The following is a 27,616-nucleotide window of genomic DNA, read 5'->3' as shown; positions in this document are numbered from 1 at the left end:
ATGAATTTTCTATTAGTTTATTTCAAATCTTTTATAAAATTTAAATGGGCTTTTTTTTTTTATAGATTTAAGATGAAAAAAAAATTTACATTTGCTGTTGGCTTTTATTTTTTTAAAGGATCATAATATTGTTAACATGATCATATATCTAGCTTATTTCAAGTGAATTTAAAAATTATTTAGGGTCAGGATGTTCAAATTTTCATTTTAGGAGGGTCAAATTAAAAAAATAAATATATTATATATATTAAAAAAAATTGCCAGCTCAAGGGGTTCAAATGAACCCCATTAAATCAAAGTAAGCCAAGGATCATGTGCAAAAATTGAAACAAAAACTAATAAAAAAAGTCCCTTCATGTGGATGATAGTAGCTAGGAAATTCACTATCCAAAAAAAAAAAATTCCCTTCATAGAATTTCTCTCTTTACCAGCCTTGAACCTTTTCCCTTACTGAAGATAATTTTAGCTCTTTCCAACTCTGCAAAGATGTGTGTGTATGTGTGTATATATATAATCGTGAGGGCTTGTACTTGTACAATATGAATAAGCATTAAGCAACATTTCAGAATCATTCTTTGATGGAAGCCAAGTGCATGAAAAAATCTGCAATGGCTTCCTTTCTGGTAAAAAAATAGATTTAAATTAGGTTGGAGAAAAACGTCACATGTATAAATGACTATACACAAGATGCATGCAGTAATCTACCACATGCTTACAATTACAGTACTTACCGGCTGAGTTCCCCATAAATCACTCCTCTTCAAATCATGGGCCATATTTTCTTTTTACATTTACCCCCAATCAACTAGTAAAAAATGTAAGTGCTTTTAGCATGTTGAGAATTCTCTACACAGGTGATCCAGTCACAATAGAATTTGTTGAAGAGTAAAATTCAACTATCCTAGAAACACATCTCTAGAGTATTAACCCAAAATGATTATACCTATTTTCATAATGGCTCTGCTTAATGTGTAAGAGACTATCTGGATGATCGCATCTCCCTGATGACCAAGCCATGATCATCATCATTGTCATCATTGTAATAACCTCTACGGTTCATGGTTGGCTGTTTCAATCGCTCAAATATTTCATCAAGTGATTCAGATGAGGAAACATGGTCGATTTTGGTTTCTTGACTCTGGCGTAAAGGAATGAATCTCTTGGCAACAATGTTAGACTTCAAGTTTTGAAAACCAGTCTTCATGGCTTCCCACTTTGAGACGAATCTAGATGATGATCCTTCTGTTACATTTTGAAGATTGCTTGAATCAGCCGTTGAGGAGGTTACATTTTTCGCAACCAAATCCATATTGTTGATGGCTTCTCTGCTTGTGTCAATTAGGGCCTCTTCCTTTAAAGATTGTAATTGACCTCTCTTTCCATCCTCCATCACCTTCGTTGATTTCAATTCAGTGTCAACCTTCTCCTGTTACCAATTTCAAATATTCATTACGAGTATATAGAGGAAAAAATAAACAAATTTGCAAGAGCTATGTCAAAATCCAGGTTGGCAGTATAAACATAAGAATGCATGAATATCATCATTGGAATGCTTTGTTAAAAGGAATGATGAGACAGTAGTGCTTTCTGATGATTTTACATACCACGTTATTGCTCCCAGGTTCAATGTCAACGGTAACATTGTTGAAATTCCTTGCTAATGGAATAACATGCTCACCAACTTTATGTCCTTGCTCAAGCCCAGACCGTTCTAAGTATGGAACAAATTTAATTATTATAAAACTCAACTAACAGTTCACAACTTTCATTTTTACTCAAAGCTGAAATATTTGAACAATTCTAATGTTTTTTTAAAAAATTCTTCTTCTTTTCTTTTTAATATAAGTAATATTTCTTGTGCAAGACTGCAGCCAATAATGTTCCCCCAGATTTTCATAACACCTTTGAGTTCTTTTAAATTAAGCAAACAATATATGAACAACTTCAGTATGTCGTAATTTGCTCACCTTTTTTCAGAATAATTAATCCTGACTGATCAAATCCATCCATATCATCTGATTCATTTTGAAACTTGAATATCTTCCAATTCCCAAAGTATTCAATCACCCGATGAAAAAAACTACTTGCAATTAAAATGGTATATATAACCATAATAAGGGGATAGATTTTGTTGAATCCTTTTCCAAAGAAAGGGACGGCATCATCTATATTTCCCATTTTCTGTGCAGGAAAAAAAAAAAAATTATCACACTTTGAGTAAAATAATGAAATCTGGAGAGAGAAAAAAGAGGGGAGGGGGAGGGAGGAGTTCATAAGAATGCAGTATTTCTGCATAAAGTTCAAAATGATTTGTCACCTTTTGTGGCTATCCTAATGTTCACAAACCAATACATATAGCATCCATTAAGTTTAGAAACAGGTATGATGTAATCTAAACTAGGGAAAGCTAAACCAAAATTCTTTGGCTATATTTTTATGCTGAGAACTGTTTGTAAGAAGTGTTTACCAAACCATATATTGCTCTATTGCTTATTTTCACAAAGCTGTAATGTCCTAGTAAAAAACATTTTTAAAAAACCCTCCCACAATGCTGAAGGATAACTCACAAAAATAAACATTGATAAAGTGATTCTTAAAATAAAAATAAAAATAAAACAAGGTAGACATTGATAAAAAGAAATAGTTAAACTAAATCATTGAAATATTGATGCGGGGCCTACTAATTAGTAGATCAACCTAAAAAATTTCCTTTTGTGAGTTAACAACTGTTCCCAACAATATAATTATCATTTGAATTTAACACCATGAAAAGTATATGTGTACCTGAATTTTGCATAAAACTAGAGGGAAAACAGATTGCAATGGTTAAGCTGGTAATATGAAACAAATGAGAAAAGTCTATTCATTTTATTTCAAATGTTTTATCAGGTTCTGCCCACTTTGTCCTAAAAAATTTGACTTGCATATGGATTTTTTTTTTTAAACTGTTCTAGTGGAATGACTAGATGCCAATAGAAAGTCTGATTTCTTCCCATCATTACTTTCAGATCAAATGGAAGGATTTTCTGACTTGACTGCAAGTCAGGGATCTCTCTAATCCTGTAAGTGATAATTCAATATAGATATTTTAAAGATGTAACAACACCTTAACTCACTAGTTAATTGGAGCATCCATTTTACTCGAAAAATAAAGGATGAATTATAATCCAGAAGAAGATTTCTTATGGGGTGGTAATTTAACACATTAAGATTAGTAAGTCCAGATTTTTCTATCCGTTAAATAGAACATGGAGATGGTGTTTACTATCTTCTCTATGAATCATTTTGGTTTCTGTTATTAATCAAAGACATGTAAAATATTTAAGATTATTCTGTTCTTATAATGCTCCAAGCAACAAGAATAAAGGTGCTTATTTTTGCTTTCCAAACAAGATGTTTTACTTTCATTTTTCCAATTGTCCAGCAGATATTGCCTTTAAAAACATCTAGGTGAAATTTCTCATATATTCTATGTGTACCATGCCCTAGCCATTTTCTTTTATAATATAGTTCTTATTACTTGTAGGGTAAACTACTATAGTAAGCAGTGTTAAGACAAAAATTGCAATGATCTTTTCTTGAAATCACTCTGGGTTGCACCAGTGGCATCACTTCAGAGTACTATTTACTTCTGTTCCAGACAAATTCTAGTTGAATTTTTTTCCACTCATTTGTTCGGCCTTATAACTGGCTTTCACAATCTACAAGAGTGTAAAGAAACCACCATGCCACATGCATGGCACATTATGTCATTTTACAATCTGATATTTGATAAATACCTCTAGATAAACTAGACAACATGAGAGTTTCTGGACAGCAAAGCTGGAACTGATGAACATGCTTACAGAGGATGGATCTCAAAACAAATATATAAAAAACAAAAAAAAACCCTACTAAATATAAGATAATATATACCGTGAGGGAAAGAAGTTTAACGAAACAAACACATATAAGAAGTACATCTGAAAGTGACAATACTTACGTAATCAAAGGAACCTCAAAAACTATCATATCCTCTGTGATTATTATATTTTAACCCTTATGTCAATCACTTGACTTGTTAAAGAAATGATTATAAAACTAGGAAGTAATAAAAAGAAAGGTTGTATCTGGTGCAAAAAGCTCCCACTTTTTGCAGGGTTTAGGAGAGGTCATGATAGGCAGCCTTATTCCCAATTTTTTTTGGAGAGGCTGAATCCTAGACTCAAACCCGCACTATCGCTTTTGGTGGAAGACACTTGCCATTGCACCAAGACCCAACCTCTAGGAAGTAAAATAAGGAGGGGCAACATAATTCCCATCTAGAATCGGAATATGACCAGCCATATGTGATTATGCACGCTACAAAGATTGAAAAACCAAATATATCAATGCAAAACCAACTCCTCTATCTTCAAGATTTATATCATAATTTTATTTATAATAGTTTTGGAGGACTGATAAATGAAAAGATTATATTTAATATTTTAATATGACTAGCCATATGCGAGTTATGCATACTGTAGCAGAGAAAGACCTGTTCAAAGATAGTTTTTTCATCACCATCAAGACGAATGAGATTGAGAAAGTTGTATGAAATTGGAGGTGCATATCGCGCAACCATCCTGGAAGAAATGTGAAAGTGAGATCTAATGACCAATTCCTTTTAAAGAGAATGTTTATAAAATAAAATCCATTAAGGGGTGAAAAAACATATTACAGAGAAAATTACAAAACTTACGAGCATATCATAAGCAAGCTGACCGAGCTTGTTTGCCTGGGTGTCAGTGAGTAAAACATCAGCATTCCAATTTTGAATAAGGAATAATATGTGCATATGCACATATACATCAGAGGAACAAAAGCAGCTACCTGCAAAAACAATCCTAGAATTAAACCATTATGACACAAGAAAACTTCAGAATAGGAAACAACCCCCGTGAAATGCAATGATGATCTTTATTTACTCCAAACAAAGAGGAGGTCCTTGGACCTGTGAACTGGCAGAAGAGAGCTATTGAATTTAAACAAATTTGCACAAGAGTCATGGAAGATAAAAATTGGAGATGACTGCAGGCACCCCATCACTCAAGCAATGACCACCTATAATTTAATCTCTTCTTTAATTAATTAGATACTGCATAAATTGAAGGAAGTAGATTCTCATGCTCACTCAAGTTTTCTTGGAGCATCTGGACCAAGAATGAGAAGATTCAGGGGTTGTCTATAAGAGAACCAGCTAAAACGGTAAATGTGGAAATGTCATATGTGAGTTCTAAGATTAAATACAGGTTCTCTAAAAATGTCTTTTGCGCTCTTGCCATGCATTTTGAGCATGAAAGGTAACTGGAAAACTTGCATGTTCACGCAATGTCACTGTTCTATCTACTGTTCACATGCATTGTTCTCACTACTCTCACAAATTGTTGGCAGGTTTGATTTCATTTTCTTCTCACCTTTTTTGCAATCCTCAATCGAAATTTTATTCCTTCCCTACTAAAACTCTAGTAATTTCAAACCCTAATTCTTCTTTGTAAAGTGTTTTTTTTTTTTTTATAGGTAAGAAAAAGTATATTAAAGAAACTACAATATGCATAAAAGGCACATAGTAGTCCAAAAGCACAAAAAGCGTAAAGAAAAAAAAAACAAAACAGAAAACTGGATACAAAAAAGAAGAGAGCTAATGAACAAAAGGATTGAGTCACAAGCCGTGAGTTCTTAAGCCGAGAACAATCAAACCAATAACCCAAGATCCACAAACCCTCTAAACCCTAAGCTCACCACAAGTGCTGATGGACAAAATTTTCCAATTTGTCCTATGTCAGCCACTCAATGACTACTTGTAAGGTTTTTTTCTATTATCAAATCCTACACTGGCCAAATACTCTCTACTTACACTCTGTATGCCAAATATTAAATTAATTCATCAAAAAATAATCAAAAAACTTTATATCTATCAATCTCTAATCAGAATCATCTATGGTGGGCATGTTGGTCAAGAAAAGAACAAAAATCCAAAATCCAAAAGAGGGTTTGTTAAAATATAGCTCCGAAAATTTTTTTTACAGGTAAAAGAATATTAAAATATGTTATACTTTGAGTTATTTTTTTATATTAGCATGTTAATAACAAAAATACCCTCATTAACAAGCTAATAAAAAAATAATTCAAAGTAACTCTAAGAGTTTAGTTTTACACCAGTGTAAATGGATTGTCCATTCATTCAACCATGTGAGGTGACCTCCAAACCATAGAGAACCAACCAACAAATTTGTCTACAAGAAAGAAGAAAAACATCACCATTTCAAAGTAGTCACCTAAACAGTAAAATCATCACAACACCACAGTAGGTTGTGTTGTCATTCCCATTGTAATTCCCATCCTATTCATCCAGGGTATACTTTCATTCAGCAGTACAAAAAAGAAGAACTAGCACCAAAAATTACCATCCCCAACTTTAGGTGAAACTAAATAACGCAGACCACACTTCTGACATTAACATTATGCCACTTGGAGTTTCTATGCCGGTTGTAACCTTTTATGCTCCAAACCACTACAGTACCCTAACTCCCCAACTTCTTTTTCTACTAGTACCAAGTACCAACACATAAGAAACCAAACACCCATCAGTCACTAATCCAAAAGATCATACATCAAGGATGCAAAGGCCACTGAAGTTCCATAAATTATAATTTATCACCCAGCCATCCCTCCTTGCAACATTTAAGCTTTATCCATTTTCTACACTATCTTTAATTATAAATTCATTATGCTAAGATAATGGTCAAATGATTAAATTTACCATTTCCAACAGCTTAAGCTTTTTGGACAAGTGATGAATTATCAAATATTTTGAACATTCAATAGAGAGAGAAACCCTCTAGAAAATGGAAAAATTCCATGCCTCAAAAAGAAATTTTACCTGCACAAGTACCTCCTGCCTTCCTACGGCATTTATGAGAATAGAGAAAAGAGATAAATCAACTCCACTGGGCAGTATTGTGGCCTCCGCTAAAAGAATTGCAGCTGACATGCAACCTAATATAATTGCCAAGAGTTTCTTAAGTTGCTTTCTTAGAATACACCGCCACATCAACTCTGCAAAGAATTGAAGTATATGAGAATCAATGGAATTCATATAGAAATCATAAAAAAATGTATTTAAACAGTTACTTTAATGCACAAAATCATTAAGAGTACATCCAAATGAAGCCTTGCATCATATATCATCCAAATAAAGAAATTCAACTCTTTTCACATTCAAAATTGTATTTAGAATGTCAGCAAATTATAACATTTCAACTTTTTTATATGATTATTGATGGTTTACTTTTTTTATGGAACAAAAAGGTTCAATTTCTTGTAGCAATTCCATTCTAAAAGAGAAATTGTGCTTTCGAATGATAATGAAAAAAACATTGACTCATTTTATTTTATTGGAACAGAATAGAGCCCTGTTGTTCAGTAGCTCCAGTAATCCAAAATCCCATTGTAAGATCATCAGATGAATGACAAAACAACCATTATTTAATTGTCTGTGTGATTATCATGTTCCACCATCCCCAAAGTACCCCCCATTTGGAAAACAGAATTGAAATTACATACATATACAGAAACAATATTCAGATTCTGGTAATTACCAATCATATCAAGAAAAGAACCTAGTGTGCCTGATCGTTCAGGCCTAAAGCTTGAAATATATTTCCTGCAAAATTAAAATACGAATAACTAGCATCAAGAAAAAGCAGCATGAAGTGATCATCAATCCAAAAGAAAGGTACCAAGCTGTACTACTGATGATATTACCACTGATCATCTATAATTATGTACTACAGTTGATTGTTTCCAATGTGTGACAAGAAATTTTTTTTATAAATAAATATACTTTATTGATAAGAGAAGAAAATTCAAATACACAGGATATTTATCAAGCTACTCCTAGAGAATTACAATCTGAAATCTAAAAAGTTTAAAAATACTAAAAAAGGGCATGGAAAGGACATTGTCTAAGGTAGGCATCCGATCGTACAAAGACCAAAAAAAAACTACTTTATTACATGCAGGAGATGACGTTCATGGCTTAAAAATTCCTACTATTCCCTCTTTTTATTTTTTCCAAAAGAAACAACAGCGGCATTCCATATTGATACAGTCTCATGTCAACCAAATCATCCTTCCAGCACGCAAGCATCTAAATCAAATCCTTTGGCAACACCCAAGATACAAAATATAATGAAAACACAAATGATCAAGAATCTCTTGCCACTAAGCAATGAAGTAGAGGATGAACAATTGATTCCATGACATTTTCACATGTAATACCAACCAATAGTCACTGTGTTCCAGCTTGGAAGATTATCCACAATTATAAACTTTCCCAAAGCTGGTGTCCATGTCAAAAACATTATCTTCTGAGGCACCTTAGCACCCCTAATACTCGTCTAGGGGACTTTACTCTTGTAGATCCTCTCAAAGCATCATAAAATGACCAAATCTCAAAATTTCTAGACTTACTTAATCTCCAGACATTTGATCTACACCGCTACTAGAAAGCAAATGTGAATGTAGCATATCAAAAAGCTTAACCATGCATTCCAATTCCCAATTCCCAATCTTGCAAGGCACGAATAAAAAAAAGGACTCCAATATCACATTCTTCTGTTTGTTGAGTTGCTATATAAGATACAACTGAAACATAACAGAAATATAAATAGATCAAGGAATAGATCCTTTGTAGAAGCATCACCACACCATACATCATGCTGAAAATAGACTTGTATACCATCTCTAACAAGAAGTTTAATATTTTTAGAAAATAAGATCCAACCTTCTCTAATGCTCTTCCATAAACCATGTGATCCTCTTATTCTCTATTCAATCCCCTACCCCCATGCTTCTCATATTTCACAATAATGACACCCCTTCAGTGTGTACAGGTTGGGTATCCAAAAAGCCTTTCCAAACCCAACCCTCCATATATTACATGCCAAAACATCTATTAAATTTTAGGAATTCCATCCCAAACTCATCCCATTATATTTAAAAAACTCAAACCCATCCAAAACTCGTCCTAATTATGGGTTGGGTTATTTACCTAATTATGAGTTGGGTTGAATGGGTCAAGTCAAGTTAACCTAAAAACTGAACATCTAAAATACTCTATCTTACACTAAATTAAGTCATATTTAGAAACATAATCAAGTACCATAACTATGATAATTTGATAGTTACAACAAAGGGAGAGGAGGGATTTGAACCATGGACGTCTCTGTTGGAAACACTAGGAGGTGCCAGTTGAGCTATAAAGCTCTTAGCCATAAGTGCCAAAACTCCTCAATTGTCATAATTCATACTGTTCAAACCAATTAAAAATACTGAAAATCCAATATAACAATTTACATCACATAACATTTAAATTCTAACCATCTAAGCAAACATAACTTATCACATATATATCAAAAAAAACATATATGTATCTATATAATTCAACACATACATACACATATTTATATGTATGGATGTAAGTATGGATGCATATATGTCTGTATTTAACAAATGCATGACAATTATCAACAAACCTTGTTAATTGAATAATAACTAATAGAAAACACATAATAGAGTAACAAGTATATGGTCTTAATGATGGCTTATTCAAATGAAGATTGAAATATGTGTTCATACAATTATCTATGTTGTATGCTTCCATACATATACAAATTCAAGTGAACAAAATAAGGAAGTGAAATTTACATACATGTATGGTTGTACTTGTACACACATACACCCACTGTCACATATACAGACACACACACATGCAGAGAATTAAGCATTGACATTTCTCAGGTTAAGAAATAAATGAAAGAAGACGTAGTAATAACAAATACTAAGAATCATGCAGATAAGCAACCAATTTCCTAGAATCAGAGATGCTGACCCAATTCACATAGTTCATAGCACAATCAAATGTTGGATACTTTTGCAGCATCCATAAAAGTTGAATCTTTTAAAGATAGAAAGCACGTGTTAGACTTAATAAAACCAAAAATAAGTGGTTTTAGAGCAAACCATCCAGTCACATCACGGCGCTCATTATTTTTCACAGTATCTTCCAGCTCAAGGGCTTCCAACACAAATTTGGTATATTCGCTGTGACAAAATAAGTTAAATTTAATTACTACTAGAAAAAATATACAATTAAAAATAATCAGAAGCAAAGTGAATTAATATCATCTCTGACTTTAAACGTTAACAGCATAGCAGAACTACTTGCGTTAAAAAGCAATAAAATGCCAATGCTTTTATAAATGAAATTCAAAAAGAATACCATCAATCAAAGACCTATGCTCTTTTCTTATATACAAAATGCATTTATATAATTACTAAAGGTAAGGAATAGCTTTGTAATGAGAAATCAGATCGATGAATTACGTGAAGTGGGGGATCCACAGTTCTACCACAAGGAAACAAATGAAAAATATAAGAAACGAACATGAAAAAACTTTCACTACAAGGCACCAGAGAGGAAAGTCAAATCTTTCTGAAAAATCAGTATTTGAATACACACACACACTTACACATGCATAAAATGTTGAATAATTCAGAGTGTACAGCACCTAAAAATTCTTAACCAATTCTGTTAGAGTTTACCTTCTATACCGGTAATACTCCTCTCGAGCTCTCCTAAGTTGACGCCTTAATGTTGCCATTGATTTCTCATCAGTGTCGTAATCCATATCATTTTCTCCTAATCTCCCACCTTGAGGTTTGAAAGAAGGATCTTCTTTTAACTAGAAAATAGAATTAAATATATATATTTTTTTTTAATTATAAAATCAAATAAAAAAACATTTTAAGAGCAACTAAATGAATTCAGTACAAGTATTACTACCATTTGAAACAACATATCATCAATGATATTCATGTAGGGTCTCAAAGTATCACGCTTGGACATCTGCTTTGATGTTGCCTGAGCAATCTGATCATACACAGCATCAGAAACTATTTAAGGGGCAAGTGAAAAAAGATTTATAGAAATAAACCAGTTACAAGACATGCATAACCGAAAATTATAGAAATCTATATAATGCCAAACAGGAAACCGGTGGTGCAGAATATTACAAAAATCTATATAATTTTGTGACAATATATCAACCTAAAACAGGTTTGGGGCTGGCTGGTTGGACGGGGATGCAAAAAATATACCAATACAATGATAATTTTGATGGTTGAACGTAGGTGGAGGTGTCAATGATGAACAAGATATGAAATTGGCTGATCATTGTAAATGAGGCAATTTTTGGATATATTGAACATGTTTGTGGAATTTATTAGATTACGATGTACATATTTGCTTAAGCTTTTTGGACAAATAGTATTGTATGTATTTGAGCAAGAGATCCTGGACTCTGAAACCTCCCACCTGTTCAAACTCACATTTGGCCTACTCATTGAAGGAATTTTTAAATCTACAGACAAGATATTGTTGAAATAGATAAATCTACCCATTATTAACAGCTTAAGGTTTTCAGTGAGATGCTTTAGAATAATATCTGAGTCCACATGCATCTGCCACATTGGTTGAATGTGGAGCTCCATTTGGGTTTACATGATAGTTTGGCATCTCTGCCTAATAGCTTAAACTTTTGGGTTCGAATATAAAGAAGGTAGACTCTAACATGGATTACTGGTGATTAATTTCTTACTAAAATGATTAAACACTTCAGACTTATATCTTCACTTCAAGGGAACACAAGATTAGACATTCAGGCTAAGACTGAAATTTTAAAGCACCAAAAACAAATGCTGATTAACTACTTAATAAAATGACTAAACACTTCACATCATTAAACAAGCAAAAAATATATACAATGAAGACCTCAAAAATTTATAGAGAAATCACGCTCCTCATAGCTAATTATATAAAACTGCCAAATAAAGCTTTGACTTTCACAAGGGGAATTAAACTTACCACAATAGCATTTGAAAATTCTTGATGTGCATCATCAAGTTCCACAGCCATTTTGGCAACTTTATGTGTCAGAGCCTTTTGGCGAGCAGTCCAATCTGCATTTTTCCAAATGCCTTTTGGAATTTCACTCAGACCAAAGCCAAGAAGAAATGCACCAGTAACAAGTCCAAAAGTATTTGAGCAAGCCATGGCTAAACCCAGAATACCACCACTCCTGTAATAACTGACTGTTAAGAAATGAAAGAAGAGAGAGAGGGAGAGATAGAGAGTGCAATCAGCTGGAAACAAGCAAACAAGGAACTCATAGTGCTTAGAAAGATAAAACAGACATTAATGCAATGCAAATTGAATAAAAAAGAAAAGGGAATTCTATAATTTCAGCTTCTCAATCAGACACTTGCCTAATGACAATGCATGAAACATCAAAAGGCTAAGATAAAAAATGCTTTCATCTCACATACACAAATATTAAAACATTGCAAGAACTATTCTCCATGCTTTGCCTCATGTAGGACAAAATATGTGTGTCAAATGGTTAGTGTTCCTACTATACCCCAAAGCTGAACATAAACAGAAGTTTTGAAAGGGGCTTTAAGCTATAATTTTATTGCTAAAAAAATACACTTGAAACATTCTTCAAAGCTACCTTCTCCCATCCAAAATGGCAGCTAAGACCAGTGTATTTGATTTGATCAGGACATATAGGAGTTTTAACTGACTTCCATGATGGAAATAAAGTAAGAAAACAAGTGGTAGGCAATGGCTCTACCAGTAATGCTTCCTTCCAAGAGGTATTTTCGTTATGACTTCGACTGTGGTAAGTGAGATTAGCTTATTCTCCTCCTGCTGATCTACCAGGCTAACAGCTTTATCTGACATTACTACGATCATTTTCTGATGCATGCAATTTCAACATTTATCTCTCTCACTAATCTAAAAAGAAAACTTATTCCTTTTTTTCAGAATAAAGGTCATGTGTGAAAAGTTAAAAGCATTTTATCTCTTTCTCATAAAAAAGTATATTATGGCAAAAGGAACACATTGGCATTAAAGAATAGAAGGATCACAGTCAAACAAAGAGATAAATGACAAGAATAACAATAATAAGTTATCAAGGTAAGAAGCAAACCAATTTCTGCGTAACAGAATGAGTAGTATTAGTCCAAAAAGTCCAATAGCGCCAATGCATACGTAAAAGACTAAGTTTGCATGTATGCTCGTTTTCAATCTTTCTGTCACAGTGAAGTCTCCAGCATCTTCATATCCCTGAATAGTGGGCGCCACAACCCTGCTTAGAGAAATATTTTAATATAAATCTATGAGAATACACGTTTTCCCAACCCAAATTACTGTTAGGCACCATAAAATGCCATGCTTACAAAGTCAAATCATTAAAAAAAAAAAAAAAAAGATCATAAAGCATAAAGTTAAACAGCAAAAACACTATATTGCAGTAATTCTAAAATCACTCCACTTAACAAATCCTTCATCCCAACTAATTGAATTAGGCTCTATTAATACCTTCATCAACTAATAGAAGTTAGTTACTTGCATCCTTTTTGCCATTGTATCCTATCTAAGGTCATACTCTATCACCACTCTTTATCATTTCCTTTTTCACTACTTATATTCCTTTTTCACTACTTATATCCATTACGCCTCTCTCAAGTCCCTTTCACTCCTTCAACTTAAATCATAGCTAGCACTTACAAGGGGTGGATGTGCCAGTTGAGCTAGAGCTAATTGGTGAAGATCTTCATTTCTTATTCTGTATTTCCGGTATTCCACTCATCCAAATTAACATTCTCATTTCAACTATACTCAATTTAAGAACATCTTACTTTTTAATAACCCAATCCAGTCCATTAATCTCTATTTTTCTTTTTCTGGATAAATAACATTACACTGTTTCAGTTACAGCACTCTAAGTTGGTTGTTATCAAAAACGGCTTAAAATGGGGGGAAGAATTCTCAGTTGGTTGTTATCAGTTACAGCACAGTAAGTAACACATGTCAACAAGAAAACTTCAAGTTAGTCTAGCAAGTGATTGTAGCGATTATACACTACACTAGCTAGTTACAAGTTCTTACAACAGCCCTATAATATAAATTAGGGTAAGAACTTGTAACTAGCAAGTGTCATTTATAGAAACCTCAAGGGGGGGGGGGGGTGGTCGTTTATACAAACGTTTGGCAAAAAGTGCCATTTCAATAAACTTCAGAGTAGGTTAGTGTAATTTACCCTCTAAATTAAGTTCCAATTTTTAGTTGCAACTTATGTTTAGTTGAAAATCAGGAGTTGCTTTCTTCTGGTCAAGAAAGACTTGTTATCAAGGTTTGCAAATCAATCTAATATTTATAATAAAATATCACTGCTTATGTAATCCTAGGTGTGATTGCCTAGATTTCTCTCCTTTTAACCTCTCTGCAGTCAAATAAATATTTTTTTTTCCTACAAGAGCTCAATCCATTTTACTGTAAAATTACTGGTTTGCATATTTGCATTGCAAATTTGGAGATCCTCAATCTTAATTCCACAGACACCACATAGTCTTCTTTTCCAGCATCCAATTAACATAAGCATAAGCTCCTATTGCTAGATTCCAACAAATTATTATAGACTTCAAATCCTGCTTTGGAAATTTCTAAGAACCGGAAAGGGAAGATGTTCAAGGTTTTAAGGTCAGGTTAAGGTTTGAACTCAATGTCATAATTATTTTAGTAATTAATTCAAATACAAATATAAATAAATTTGTAAATATTAGTAAAATTAACTAAAAGAAATTTAAACAGCTTTCAATTGAAATTTATGGATTTTATAAGGTAAAATAGAAAATAATAAAAGAACATGCATAAGAAGTATTGTGTTTAGTAATCCTTCAAGTAGAAAACATTTAAATCTAAAATAAGACCATTTTCAAAACAAAAAAAAAAATCAAAAATAGCACATTCACATGCAAAAATAAAAATATTAAATCACAAACAAATTTAGCAAAGAAAACAAATCGAACGGTATTAATATATTTAGAGAGTATAATTAACAATTAAACCAAAGAAAAATGTGTGTGTGTGTGTGTGTGGGTGGGGGGGGGGGGGGGTTTGGAGGGGTGGTTTCACAGGTTCAAATCCTCATGGTAACCTTTCCAAATTTTTATAAAAATAGTCACTTTATTGAACCATGAACGATTCAGTGGTTTGGTAGTTCACCCAGTTCATTAATATTATTTAAAATGCAAATTTCTAAATAAAAAACCGGATTGTATTTTTATTACCCAAAATGTGGTCCAGTCCGGGTTTCAAAAACCATGTTTAAAAGTCATCCAAAAAAAAGGAAGACTAAATGGCTACTTTCATTTACCTCTCTTGTACATATATCCAGTACTGCATTAGGCAGTTCTTCATCTGAAAAGAATTAAACTATCCCAGTTAAACCATTACTAGCTAAACAATGAGAAATGAATATGCTTCATTAAACCCATCAAATAACAGAAAGATTAAAACATTCATGCAGTTCAGCCTTTCATCCTAGATATTCTCCTTTCATGAACTCCATGATTAGCTGTTAAAACATAATGCCAGACATCGTCAAATTAAAGGCAAAGTGATTTACTATTGAATAGTAACATATTTACTACAATAGGAACTATCTCATAATGAATAATGTACAGAAAGGATTACATTCTGGACTAGCTTTTTTTTTTTTAAAGTAAAGTTTATTAAAACAAAAGGAATAAAGAAAAAGAAAATGGGTGTTATCTGGATGGCTATCCTCATTGTTTGATTTAATGCATTTGGCGAGAGAGAAATAAATGGTGTTTTGAAGACCATGAAAGGACAGTAGCAGGCTTAAAACTTTTCTTCTTTAAAACACTATCGGATTGGATGTCTATCATAGCCAGTCCTTCTATTTCTTTGGTTTATGATTTGATGGAGGCCTCTAATTTGCGTATTTGATTGTTTTCATCCCCTGTTGTATACTTCCTATATACTTGGGTAACTCCTTTCTATGACTTTGAATAATATTTTTCATTACTTATAAAAAAAAAAATTAAAAAAAAGGGTGCTATCCAAGTACTGAAGGAGTATATAGCGAGTATAGACAAAAACAAAAGAGAACAAGAAGCAAAAATAGAAACACTAAGACACAAAGCTAGTGAAAATTCAAGGAATTGAGAATCCCACAATAGAAATCGTGGGATTTTTCTATTCTAGCGAATACAGACAAATACTTTTGCATGATGTAGGGCATACATCATGATGAACTACTATAGCAAAGAATACCATACCCTTTGTGATACCTCACCCCAAATCAAACATATGTTGCATATTCATTTCATCATGGATGAACTAATCTTGTAACATACGTTTGAATCAAGGTGAGATATGGCACAAGGGTTCATTTTTGGCATGATCATTGGTGTGGGGATGACACTTTTAAAAATGGATACCCAAAGCTCTTCATGATAGCTAGAAATAAAGATGCCCACAGTGTTGGATTACATGGATGCCTTAGATGGCAGTGTGAACTGGGTTCCTTCTTTTACTCTAGCAGCTCATGATTATGAGTCACTATCTAAAAATCAGCCTTCTAAAAGTAATTCTAATTATCAGGTTCAAAGAAAAGGCGGTGACAAGTTTTTTCCATGGAAATCAATTTGGTGTGTAAAATGCCCTCCTCAAATGGTATTCTTTGTTTGGACAGCTGCAAAGGGCAAAATCCTAACAATTAATAACTAGGGGAAAAGAGGTATTATAATTACAGATAGGTGCTGCATGTGTAAATCTAATGGGGTGTTAATGGATCTCTCTTCCTCCATTGTGAGGTTGCAAGAGACCTGGGATCACTAGGAATCGTTAAAATGTCAAAGGGCTCACCTGAACCAGATAGATCAATGTGTGAATTGCTACAAATCTTGTGCATGTTAGGGGTGTGTTGGGCAATGATGAGGACTGTACTTGAAGATTTGGCTAGCTGGATAGGTCTGTTTGGTAAAAAAAGTAAGTTTGGAGACTTGGAAGGTCATTTCATTGTGTCAAATGTGGTGTTTTTAGAGAGAGAGAGAGAGAGGAATGCGCAAACTTTTGAAGGATCGGAATTATCCGTAGCTCAACTGAAGTTTCTTTTTCTGCAGTCCCTATATACATGGGAACATGCTGTCAGTTTCATTGACTCATCAGATTTTTGGCTTTTCTTGATAAATTGAATTATGTATTTATTTTTAGGTTATACTTTTATACATCTTGTGGACATGGTTCACGCCCCCTTTTTGTGCTATGTAATTGAAATTTTATATCTTACTCATCAAAAGAAATACATTTCAAATTAGTTAGATAATCAGCTGATAAGACAGTTACAGTAAACAACTCTTCTTTTTACTCTTTAATGGATTTAAAAAAGGAGCGGGTCCTACTTGCTGTTTCAAATAATTTAAAACTGCAGTTTGAGAGTTATATTTGGTTGAATTTGATAAAGGTTTTTTAAAACCAACTTGCTGATTGAGGTAACTTACAACTACTATTGCAGTACATAGGGATTTTAGTAACAAGAAATTCATTACAAAAATTACTTAAACCAACTTCAAACAAAGTCATTCACAAACATTTTCCACGGAATATTAAAAGGACATACACATGCACATAAAGTTAAGCAACTAGGCACATAGGCTCATAAGTAAGCTCTTTGACTTCTGTAACAGCAAGCAGTGAGAGAGAAAATATAGAAAACAAAAAAACAAAAACAAAAATCTAAATTTTCTAATAAGTTACCACAAAATCATTCTTAAAAGATTTACCTAAGTGACTGCTATAAGTTTAAAGAAAATATAGAACAAAAAAAGAATAAATCTAAGGACTTCTACTTAAGGTTGAAGATTAAATGAAACAAAGAAGTGTAACAGATATTCTAAGATACCAAAAATAGGTTCCAATGAAATAAAATTTCCATTACAAACTAGATAAGCTCAGATGAAGGCTAAACCTCCTTTATCATAGGGCTCAGGAAATAAATAAATATAAAAGATAAACTAATTAGTCCATAGGTTACCAGGTAAGTAAAAAAGTACTCCAATATGAAAAGCTCCAAAAGAAAGATATCCCTCCATTGTAGTGGCCCATTATTGTCTGCATGATAAAAATTAAAGAATTATGTCATAATCATTAAACCAATCAACTCTGCAGCCAAATTTAATTAGAAAACAATACACAATATCACATCAAACACACACACAAAAGATTAAATAATAAATAAAATAGAAATTAAAACTTCATGTCTGAGGAGATAAAAAATGAGCATAACAACACATTATGTATAGCAAATCTACATTACGAACATAGCTTCAAAGCTATCAAGCAAGAGAGATGGAGACCCCAAAACTATAATAAATAAATAAATAAGTTTTTATTCGCATTCTTGCTCAAAAGCAAAGAATTTTTCAAGGGCTGAATCTGATCATCATATAATATTACAATCATGCATTTAGAGAAGTGTTCATGTGTGATAATCTAGGAGGGAATGACAACTTATCAAGGTCAATTGGGCGTCATCCACGACGGGATCATTAATAACAAGATACAATAGGATTTAAACATATGACATCCGCTCCATCATAATTACTCTTTATCATCAGTCTAATAAACCAATTGGTTTTTGATATAGGCGGGATTCAAAGCCAGGTTCCTTATTTAACAACAAAAGACTTTACCAATCAAGCTAATTTTACGTAAATTAACTCTTCTTTTTAATAATATAAAAACGAAGTGTTTTCAGCTAATGCATCAAATACTGTATTCTATATACCATTTCCATAATCAAAAGAAGTAAATATATAGATCGATGCTGGATTTATTTGAAAGGTTTGGATACGCAGATGATCAAACCAACCATGACCCATCATAGATCATATGTGAATATTATCAAAAATCTTTATAATAATTCAAAAAGTTGCAAAATGGAAAATGAAAATTACGGTCCAAATGTCGGCGGGTACGAGGATGATGAGAGAGAGAGAGCAGAACCAGGTGTATCCAACGGTGAAGAGAACGTATCTGGGGACATGGGGACCCGCGAAATACTTCAAGGTCATCACAACCATCCCCATCGTTAGAGGCAGCGATAACAGATAGAATACCCACATTCTTCTTCTTCTTCTTCTCTCTTTCAAGAAAATTTCTGTTAATGAGAGAGAAGAAGAAGAAGAAGAAGAAGAAGAAGAAGAAGGTTGTAGAGAGAGAAAAGGAAGGTTTTTGTGGTTAACGCTTTGATTTCATTTGAAGGCAAAGAGAGAAGAGAACTGGTCAAGAGGGAGTTTTTTTTTTTTCAAGTTCCTGGACCGCCTAACATCAACCCCACTCTAACGACTTGAACGTTTTTGTTTTGTTTTGTTTCTCTCTCTCTCTCTCTCTCTCTCTCTTTATTACACCAAAGATTTGTTTTGGTTGGGCCAAACAAACACTGCACCTCTTTCTCAACAAAAAAAAAAAAAAAAAAACAAACAAACAAACACTGCACCTAAATTATTTTTCTTACCAAACGTTTGTATTGAAGTATCCACTTTTAAGGAGCCTTTGGTTTTGATTTTTCAAATTCTTGGTAATGTGATAGGCATCCAACTAAGTCTTTGACCAAGAAATAAGAGAATTCACACTACCATTGTTGGCAAGCCAACCGGGTTGTGAGTGTGGTGGGAATGAGCTTCCCAAAAAGCCAACCCCGAGCCGAGGTTAGCATAGAATGAAGGGGACAGTCCCAATGTTGGGGGGAATGTGCAGACTAGCGGTGTGAGGGGCATCTATGTAATAAGTTAGGCAACGTTTGAAAGAATAAAGGAAACTAACATCTCGAGTTTTTGAAACTCGAGATCCACATTAAAACTCGAGTCTCAAAGACTTGCTTTGTGCTCGCTGAGGTGGACAAAAATGCCACCTAGATCTCGAGTCTTAAAAACTCGTTTTGCGCAAAATAAAAACCGAGTCTTTAAGACTCGATTTTCTTAGGCAAAAAGTAAATCGAGTCTTTAAGACTCGAGTTCCACTAAACAAAATAATAAAAACTCAACACTCAACCCGTATTATATAACACACGCTCACAGAAAAACCCAAAAACAGAGCATCCTCAGTAGTCTCTCAACCTCACTAACTCTCACCCTCACTAACTCTCACTCACTCATAACTCTCACTCACCCATAACTCTCACACCACATTGCCTCTCACTCTCACAAAACCACATTGTCCACTCTCATTGCTCTTCCCTCTCAGCAAATTCATATTTCAGGTAAGGGTTTGCATAATTTGATTGTCATTGTAGTTGGGTATGTTGTCTATGGTTGTGGGTTAAAGAGTTTGACTATTTATTTTGTAGATAATTAACATAACTTAGGACGCGTCGGACATGGTTGTGTGCTCAGCTGCCTACAGGAAGCATCTCCAATAGCGCTAAATGGCTTTCAATCTGAAACCGAGAAAGAACCAGTACAATCAGATTTGAGACATTTACGTATCAATTGTAGAATGGATAATATAGTACTTATTAATCTACTCAAATACTCAACTAAGATATATCTAATTAGAACACATTACCGATATATCTAATTTTGCGCTGTTGCGGTCGACATACTTTCGAGTGACCGGACGGTACCAGCGGTAATAGTCATGATCGCGAGGCATCTCACCAGTCTGAGGAGGTGCATGGCAAAGTCATTGTTGTCTCATATCCCATGTAAGGATATACGGTCCATGCTCCTCCCTCCAATTCTTTTCCACCTTCCCACGCAAGTCTATTCTATGCAGTCTTTCATCATACACAACATGGTCGGGCCGCTCTTGCACCAACCCAAACTGACAAAGGACACGATCTGGGTGGTGTATCTCTACTATGAAAAAACACACAAGTGGCATCCTTGCCGTCCACGTATCTTTCCCTGCAACGCAAAAGTCAAGAAGGTGGCCGAAGTCTGTCTCGTATGGCTGCCACACAATCTACAATAGAAACAAAAAACAATTATCATAACATCAAGGAATGTGAAACAAGGGAGAATACATAAATAAAGGGAAAAACAAAAATTAAAACAGAAGATATGTTAAAGGATGAAGCAATCATATTCTTAAGGAAAATTAACATAACCAAACGAAATTTTTGTATACTATTACTTGGTCCGGCTGCATTCTAACTAATTGCTCGCGATAGTGGATCAAGGCCATGCTGGATGGCCTACTCTTCAAGCTTGGCACCCGCACCCACCTACAGTTACGAGCGAATAACATAAGATAAGATAATACCCATGTTATAGTTACTAAGAAGAGTACATTGCAGAACACACTAAATATCAGGAAAATACTTACTTAAATGCAAGTGGAGCATATGGCCATGGGCCATAATCACATCCAAGTGGGGGCTCTATCCTCGAGCACAAGAATGGCAACCTTGCCCATGCCCAATACTGGACCAATGTGCATGCCCCACCAATCTGCGATGCCCCTTTCTCGCTTGCCCGACACAACTCTCTGTACAACTAGGCCAAGCAACCACTACCCCAACTATACTGTGGCGGATCACGAAGGTCACGCAGGAACGCCAAGAACATCAGATGCACCCTATCTCCCGACTTGTCCATGAAAAGCTTATCCCCTAGCAGCGCTAAAATATAGCACCGGGCATACTGGTGTATTTGCATCTCCGTTGCGTCATAAGGCAGTGGCGCTGCCATGGCATCAACAAGGCAGCTGATGAGAATTCTTTGCTCCACCAAAGTTTTGTTGTCATTCGTCGAAGTAAAACCAAGCAACTCCATGCACAGATCTCGCCAATCCCCATCCACCATAGCAGTCGGCCCAACCAAGACCTCACCGTCTATAGGAAGTCCAAAAATGACCTCCACATCTTGTAGGGTGATTGACATCTCACCATGTGGAAGATGGAACGTATGAGTCTTCGGCCGCCATCGCTCAACTAGAGCCGATATTAGGCAATGATCTATCTCTCTGGTAGGGGCCCTAAACAATCCTTCTAGCCTTAGCAACTTGATAATGTCAATCACCCGATTATCTCCCATCTGAATGTTTGCCATCTCCTTAGTGCGACCACGGCACGTAAGTGGGCCCGGGTCCTGCAAAATCCATAAAAATTATAGCGGTTGTTACAACTACAAATACAACTTTGAAAGAACTTGCTAACTAAACATCAAAGACAACATAAAAATTAAAACAGTTGTTAGAACTAGATATTTCACCTCGCCATTTCAAATGTCCTCTGATCGATGATATCGTTGTCGCGTCAACAATGACTTATCAAGCGGACCAGGGTGCAAGATCTGTGGCTCGTCATCAATCCGAGGCTCCATACTGCAAAGAGTGCTACTGTGAGATCATTAATAGTATGGGGCCAAAGGAATGCTATTCTATATGCAAGGAAAATCTATACTGAAGAGCAGCTTATTGGCATTATTTAAAAAAGGATGCTAAAAGAATGGAAAGCAAGAAGAAGTACATCTATAACTAAAGATTAAATAGAGTACTTTGCTATAATTGGGGATTCAATCCAACCTTGATCTTTGTTGTTCCTATGTAATTGGTAAATTATTTTTAAAAATAATACCTCAATACAAGTGGAATCCTTTATTTCTCTAGCCTTTTCTGACACACACATGCACATGTAATGTGCAAATTAGTTAGAGTCGGCTGTATGTATTTTTTTTTTTCTCCATTCTACTCTACCTAAAGTCATACTTTTTGCTACTCCCTTAATTGACATGCTCTTTTTTATTATTTCTACTAATGTGAGTTTTGGTCTTTTTCTACCTTTTTTTGTTCCCTCAACTTAGATCAACTCACTCTTTTTTGCTAGTGCATTAGTTGTTATCCTTTGAACATGACCTCACCATCCTAATTGACTCTCCCTCATCTTTTCATCAATAGGGGCTACCACTCTCTTTAAGCAATTTCCTCATTTCAAATCTTGTCTTTCCTTATATTTCCACTTATCCATTTTAGCACTCTCATTTCAGCTACACCCATTTTAATAAGATTATGCACTCATTTCAGTGACACCCATTTTAATAATATGATGCTCCGTAATAGCCTAATATCTGGTAACATAGAGCTGGTCATATCTTACAAAAATTTTTCTTTAACTTATGAGATATTTTATGATCGCACAACACTCTTGATACACTTCTCCACTTCATCCACTTTGCTCGTATCCTATGATTCACATTCTCTTCGATATCTCCATCTTTATGAATTATATTGACCAAAGATATTGAAAGTTGTCGCTCTTTGGCATCTCTTGACCATCAAGTCTTGCTAGTCTTTTAATTATGTTTCTACTTTTACTAAATTTACATCTCATGTACTCTGTCTTAACCCTACTTGATCGAAAACCTTTAGATTCTAAAGTGTCTTACCAAATTTCTAACCTGCCATTAACTCTACTTCTAGTTCATCCACTAAAAATATATCATTTGCAAAAAGCATACACCAAAGCACTTCCTCTTGGATCGATTTAGTGAGCTCATCCATCACTAGTGCACAGAGATATGGACTTAGTATTGATCCTTGATGCAAGCTTCTAACATTAGCAAAAAAGAAAATAATAAGAACAATCAGAGGGCAGAAAATAATTAGCCCTGGCTCAAATGACACTTCCTCCTCTCACAAGTATAGGTGAAGGGTGAAGACATGGGTTCAAACCCACTAAATACATGTAACTTTCCAAGAAACTATCTCACTCACGTTCACTCTTTAACCCTTTCCACTCTAAAGATATTTAAGGTCAATATTTTTACATTCAAATCAAACTACTTCCATGAGACTAGGTTAGTATTGTTGATATCACCATATATGATCAACAAATTCACATTTCTTACATTTCGAAATTTTACTTTTAATTGATTACTCCAGCAAATGTCTGCCAAATTCGCTAAATATATCATAATACTTTACATATGGATCCACATTTATTCCACACATCCAATATCACAAAAAAATACATGTCTGAAAGGCCTTACCTTGTTCAAGAAATCATGTTTGAGATGGAGTATTAGCATATGCCTTGAATGAAGTATTAGCAAGAATGAAGTATTAGCATATGCCTTGAATATGTGATCGCTTTTAGAGAGGTGTGAACAAAATTTTAGGTAACAATCACTTTGTGACTTGCTTTAGAGAAAGGAGTGTCTAGGACACCAAAGTGGCCAAATATATTAAGCCACAATTCCATCAGGTGTGCGCCATGAAAAAGGCACAGTAAAATACAAATTTGCCTAATTCACCAACTTCACTCCCCTGCTTTGTATAATGGTGAAATGCCTTTTCATTCAGTAAGGCTTACGCTAGTACACATCTGCCTAATTCACAGACCTCAATCCCTTGCTTTGTTTCATGGTAAAATGCCTTTTCATTCAGTAAGGCTCAAGCTAGGTATCATACTTTAATAAACACATATTTTCTAATTATGCTGATTCATCTCTAATGTCTTAAAATGTTTGCATGAATCTAAGTGAGGTTGTTAATATAATATCTATTTTTCACCCTGAAAAATTACCATTATCCCAAAAACTTAAGTTATTAGAAAAGAATTTATTTACTTGTCCTATATTCAACACACTGTTTATGTTATTTTGCCTTCATATTGCCAAAACATAACCATATTCTCAGAACACCAACAAAAAAAACCCAAAAAGATCCAAAAAACCCTAGGTCACATCATGAAATTCCAAAATCTAAAATTGGAGAAAGAGAGAGAGAGAGATAGAGGAATCTGAGAAGCAAAAACGACAAAGTATTGAGAAGAAAGAGAGACTACCTTCGGCACGGTGGGCTACGAACGGCTTTGACAATGAGCTATGATTGCTTGAGAGACTACCTTCGTGACAATGGGCTACGATTTTGCTTCAGCACTGGGCTACGAATCTGCTTTATGAATGAGTGAGTGAGTGAGTGAGTGAGTTTCAGAGTGAGTTTCAGAGGGCGGAGCAAAAGGGTGTTCAAGTACTCAGTGTTTGAACTTTGAGGATTTTGTAATGAGCCGTTTGAAGTGGTAATTTAGATTGACAAATAATCCAATCCAATATACGTTATTTCAAGTTACCATAATGTCATTTCACATGTTTTATTCTACGCTTGCAATAGCCCAAGATGTTTGTAATGTAAGCATTCCTTGAGAAGGAACTAGATTACTTTTCTTTTCTCCTTCTCAACAAAAAATTTAATAATTTGTTTAATTATTATTAATATTAATTTTATTTTTATGACAAAATATATAATCCTATATTATATGTACCTCATCCACTTCCCTTTTTCTTCGAATGTCCTTAAAAAAATATTAATAAAAATCATTCTAATTGCATCCCTCAATTTGGATGGCTGTGGACCTGTAATATTTTGTTTTTATAATGCAGATTTCGAGCTTTAGAAACTCGAGTTCTACGTGGCAATTTAGATTTCGAGTCTTATAAACTCGATTTCTATGTGGCTCCACGTGAAAATTTTGTCCAAGTAAGGTAGCACAAAAACATTAAACTCGAGCTTTAGAAACTCGAGTTCTAATTAAATCTCGATTTTTAGAAACTCGAGTTGCTAGTTTCACATATTCTTTCAAAACCAGCCAACTAACGAAATTGTTAAAATATTATTGTTATTTAGAAAGGGTGTTCCCCAATGTTGTGTAAGCAAAGCCAACTTCTTGGGTTGTGGGCAAAGAAGACTAGACATGGAGACTTGGGTTGAGGCGTAGTGTAACTAAGAGAGTCATTCCATTTAGGGCGAGACATTGATAATGATGTTTGAGAATATAACTATTTTTTTCAGTTTGTTTTAATGGATCTTATATGAATATAGTTTTCACATTTTCCTGTATTTGGTAGTATTAGAAAAAAAAAATGAATCAGAAAAAGATTATCTTTTAACTTCTCGTATTTAACTTAGCATGAGATAGAGTTGTTTTTTATTAAAATTTTTCTAAAAAACAACTTTATCTTACGCAAAACTATATAAGGGAAGTTAAAAAATAATTTTCCAACTCATTTTAAGGTTTCTACTATACATAGGAAAATTAGATAGTTTTTTTAGAAAAATCTTTTTGAAAAATTATTCATTTTCCATAAAATGTTAATGTCGAAACAAACAGAGCATAGATAACTATATCTATGTTTGATTTAATTAAGAATCTAATAAGATTTGAATATGAGATTCTTGTGTTTGGTTTACTTTTAGGAATTATTTATTTTTCTCATTAGATTTGTAAGCAAAATATCAAGCCATTTTTGTTATATTCCTCCGAATAAATAATGAGAAACAACGTATAAACATAAATCATGGCAAATTCACAAAAAATTATAGTCTAACATTTCTTAATGACATTTACAATACAAAAATAATTATCTAAATTATTTTTCTTCATTATAATCATGTCTTGTTAATAAAAAAAAATTATTTTCTTTTAGCATTTAACTCAATCCCAAATAGGAAATATCAAAAGAGATGGAAAATTCTATTTCTTAACCATAACTTTAGTTTTATTTCTATTGGTTAAAAGATAGGGAAGAATGGATAAAATTGCCAATTTATATATATAAAATTAACTTTTTTAGTTTTTCTAGGCCCGTGAATGTGGATACCTACTCTCTCTTTTTTTTTTGGCGGAATCCACATTCTTACAAAAATGGGATTGAGTGGGAATCTAGATACCTACACATGTGATTGATTGATTGATTGATTGATTTTTTTTTTTTTTTTTTTTTTTTGTGATTTGTAACCAAACTTGAGTGTTAGAGGATCTCTTGACATTCCTAAGAATTTTGACACATTACTCAATACTAAACACCTCCTTATAGAATTCAAGCTTGGGTCTTGAGAAAAAATCCGATCTACTTAGTTTTGAATTGAAATCTTGGAGGGCCTAAGCTACAACCTTACGTCACTAGAAAATGTAGTGCTTATTATATGAGTTTCATAGATCCCAACTCACAGCTTGTGAGAGAAAGATTTTATATGCGCTAGTCTCACGAGACCTATGTCTCAAACATATGGATCTCACATGTCAATGAGATATGAGTCTCATGAGACTGACACAGGAGATCTTTTCTCTTGTGAGAGACGTTTTATAAATTGAGCATTGGAGATATTTACCTAGTTAAGCATGAAAAAGAGACCGAAGATGACTTCACTTCCCTCATGCCAAATATGTAAACTAATATATTGATGATTGACAAATAATCCAATCCAATATACGTTATTTCAAGTTACCATAATCTCATTTCACACGTTTTATTCTACGCTTGCAATAGCCCAAGATGTTTGTAATGTAAGCATTCCTTGAGAAGGAACTAGATTACTTTTCTTTTCTCCTTCTCAACAAAAAATTTAATAATTTGCTTAATTATTATTAATATTATTTTTATTTTTATGACAAAATATATAATCCTATATTATATGTACTTCATCCACTACCCTTTTTCTTCGAATGTCCTCGAAAATATTAATAAAAATCATTCTAATTGCATCCCTCAATTTGGATGGCTGTGGACCTGTAATAGTTGATTTCTTTTGGTTTACATTACATCAAGCAGATGGGGAAAAAAAAAATAGTTCTCTGTTGAATCAATTAAAGGAGCCAGCCCAGGGGCTTAAACAAGTTGCAAAGTACTCAACACAGGGCACATGCAGAGATACTATCAC

At 33.8% G+C, this 27,616-nt stretch overlaps 1 protein-coding gene across 4 annotated transcripts; it reads right to left on the bottom strand.

Moving 5' to 3' along the window:
* Positions 1-468: 468 nt before the first annotated feature.
* LOC142642048 (uncharacterized) lies at positions 469-20,763 on the bottom strand. 4 transcript variants are annotated; one of them, XM_075816400.1, is made up of 14 exons: positions 18,913-19,304; positions 17,991-18,067; positions 13,077-13,235; positions 11,948-12,161; positions 10,868-10,954; positions 10,627-10,766; positions 10,045-10,125; positions 7,620-7,684; positions 6,902-7,077; positions 4,721-4,851; positions 4,517-4,604; positions 1,968-2,181; positions 1,605-1,711; positions 469-1,426 (listed from the first exon to the last, which is right to left on the bottom strand). In XM_075816400.1, exons 1-14 carry the CDS (start codon positions 19,078-19,080, stop codon positions 980-982), a joined length of 2,154 nt encoding a protein of 717 aa, XP_075672515.1. In that variant the 5' UTR covers positions 19,081-19,304; the 3' UTR covers positions 469-979. The 4 variants fall into 4 exon arrangements, with proteins under 4 accessions (XP_075672515.1, XP_075672516.1, XP_075672517.1 ...); XM_075816401.1 differs by lacking the exon at positions 18,913-19,304 and adding an exon at positions 20,559-20,763 and having other exon boundaries at positions 470-1,426; XM_075816402.1 differs by lacking the exons at positions 17,991-18,067; positions 18,913-19,304 and adding exons at positions 15,306-15,349; positions 16,823-17,041 and having other exon boundaries at positions 470-1,426.
* Positions 20,764-27,616: the final 6,853 nt, after the last annotated feature.

Source organism: Castanea sativa, chromosome 7, assembly GCF_040712315.1.
Source record: "Castanea sativa cultivar Marrone di Chiusa Pesio chromosome 7, ASM4071231v1".
Lineage (NCBI taxonomy): Eukaryota > Viridiplantae > Streptophyta > Magnoliopsida > Fagales > Fagaceae > Castanea > Castanea sativa.
This window is presented reverse-complemented; position numbering and strand designations above follow the sequence as displayed.

Excerpts from the sequence above, each read along its gene's own strand:
- LOC142642048 (XM_075816400.1), bottom strand. The coding sequence starts at position 19,080 with ATGTGGGTATTCTATCTGTTATCGCTGCCTCTAACGATGGGGATGGTT. Across the intron at positions 7,685-10,044 it reads CGCCGTGATGTGACTGGATG|GAAATATATTTCAAGCTTTA; the intron begins GTTTGCTCTAAA and ends TTAATTTTGCAG. Across the intron at positions 2,182-4,516 it reads AAAAAACTATCTTTGAACAG|AAAATGGGAAATATAGATGA; the intron begins GTCTTTCTCTGC and ends TTTCCTGCACAG.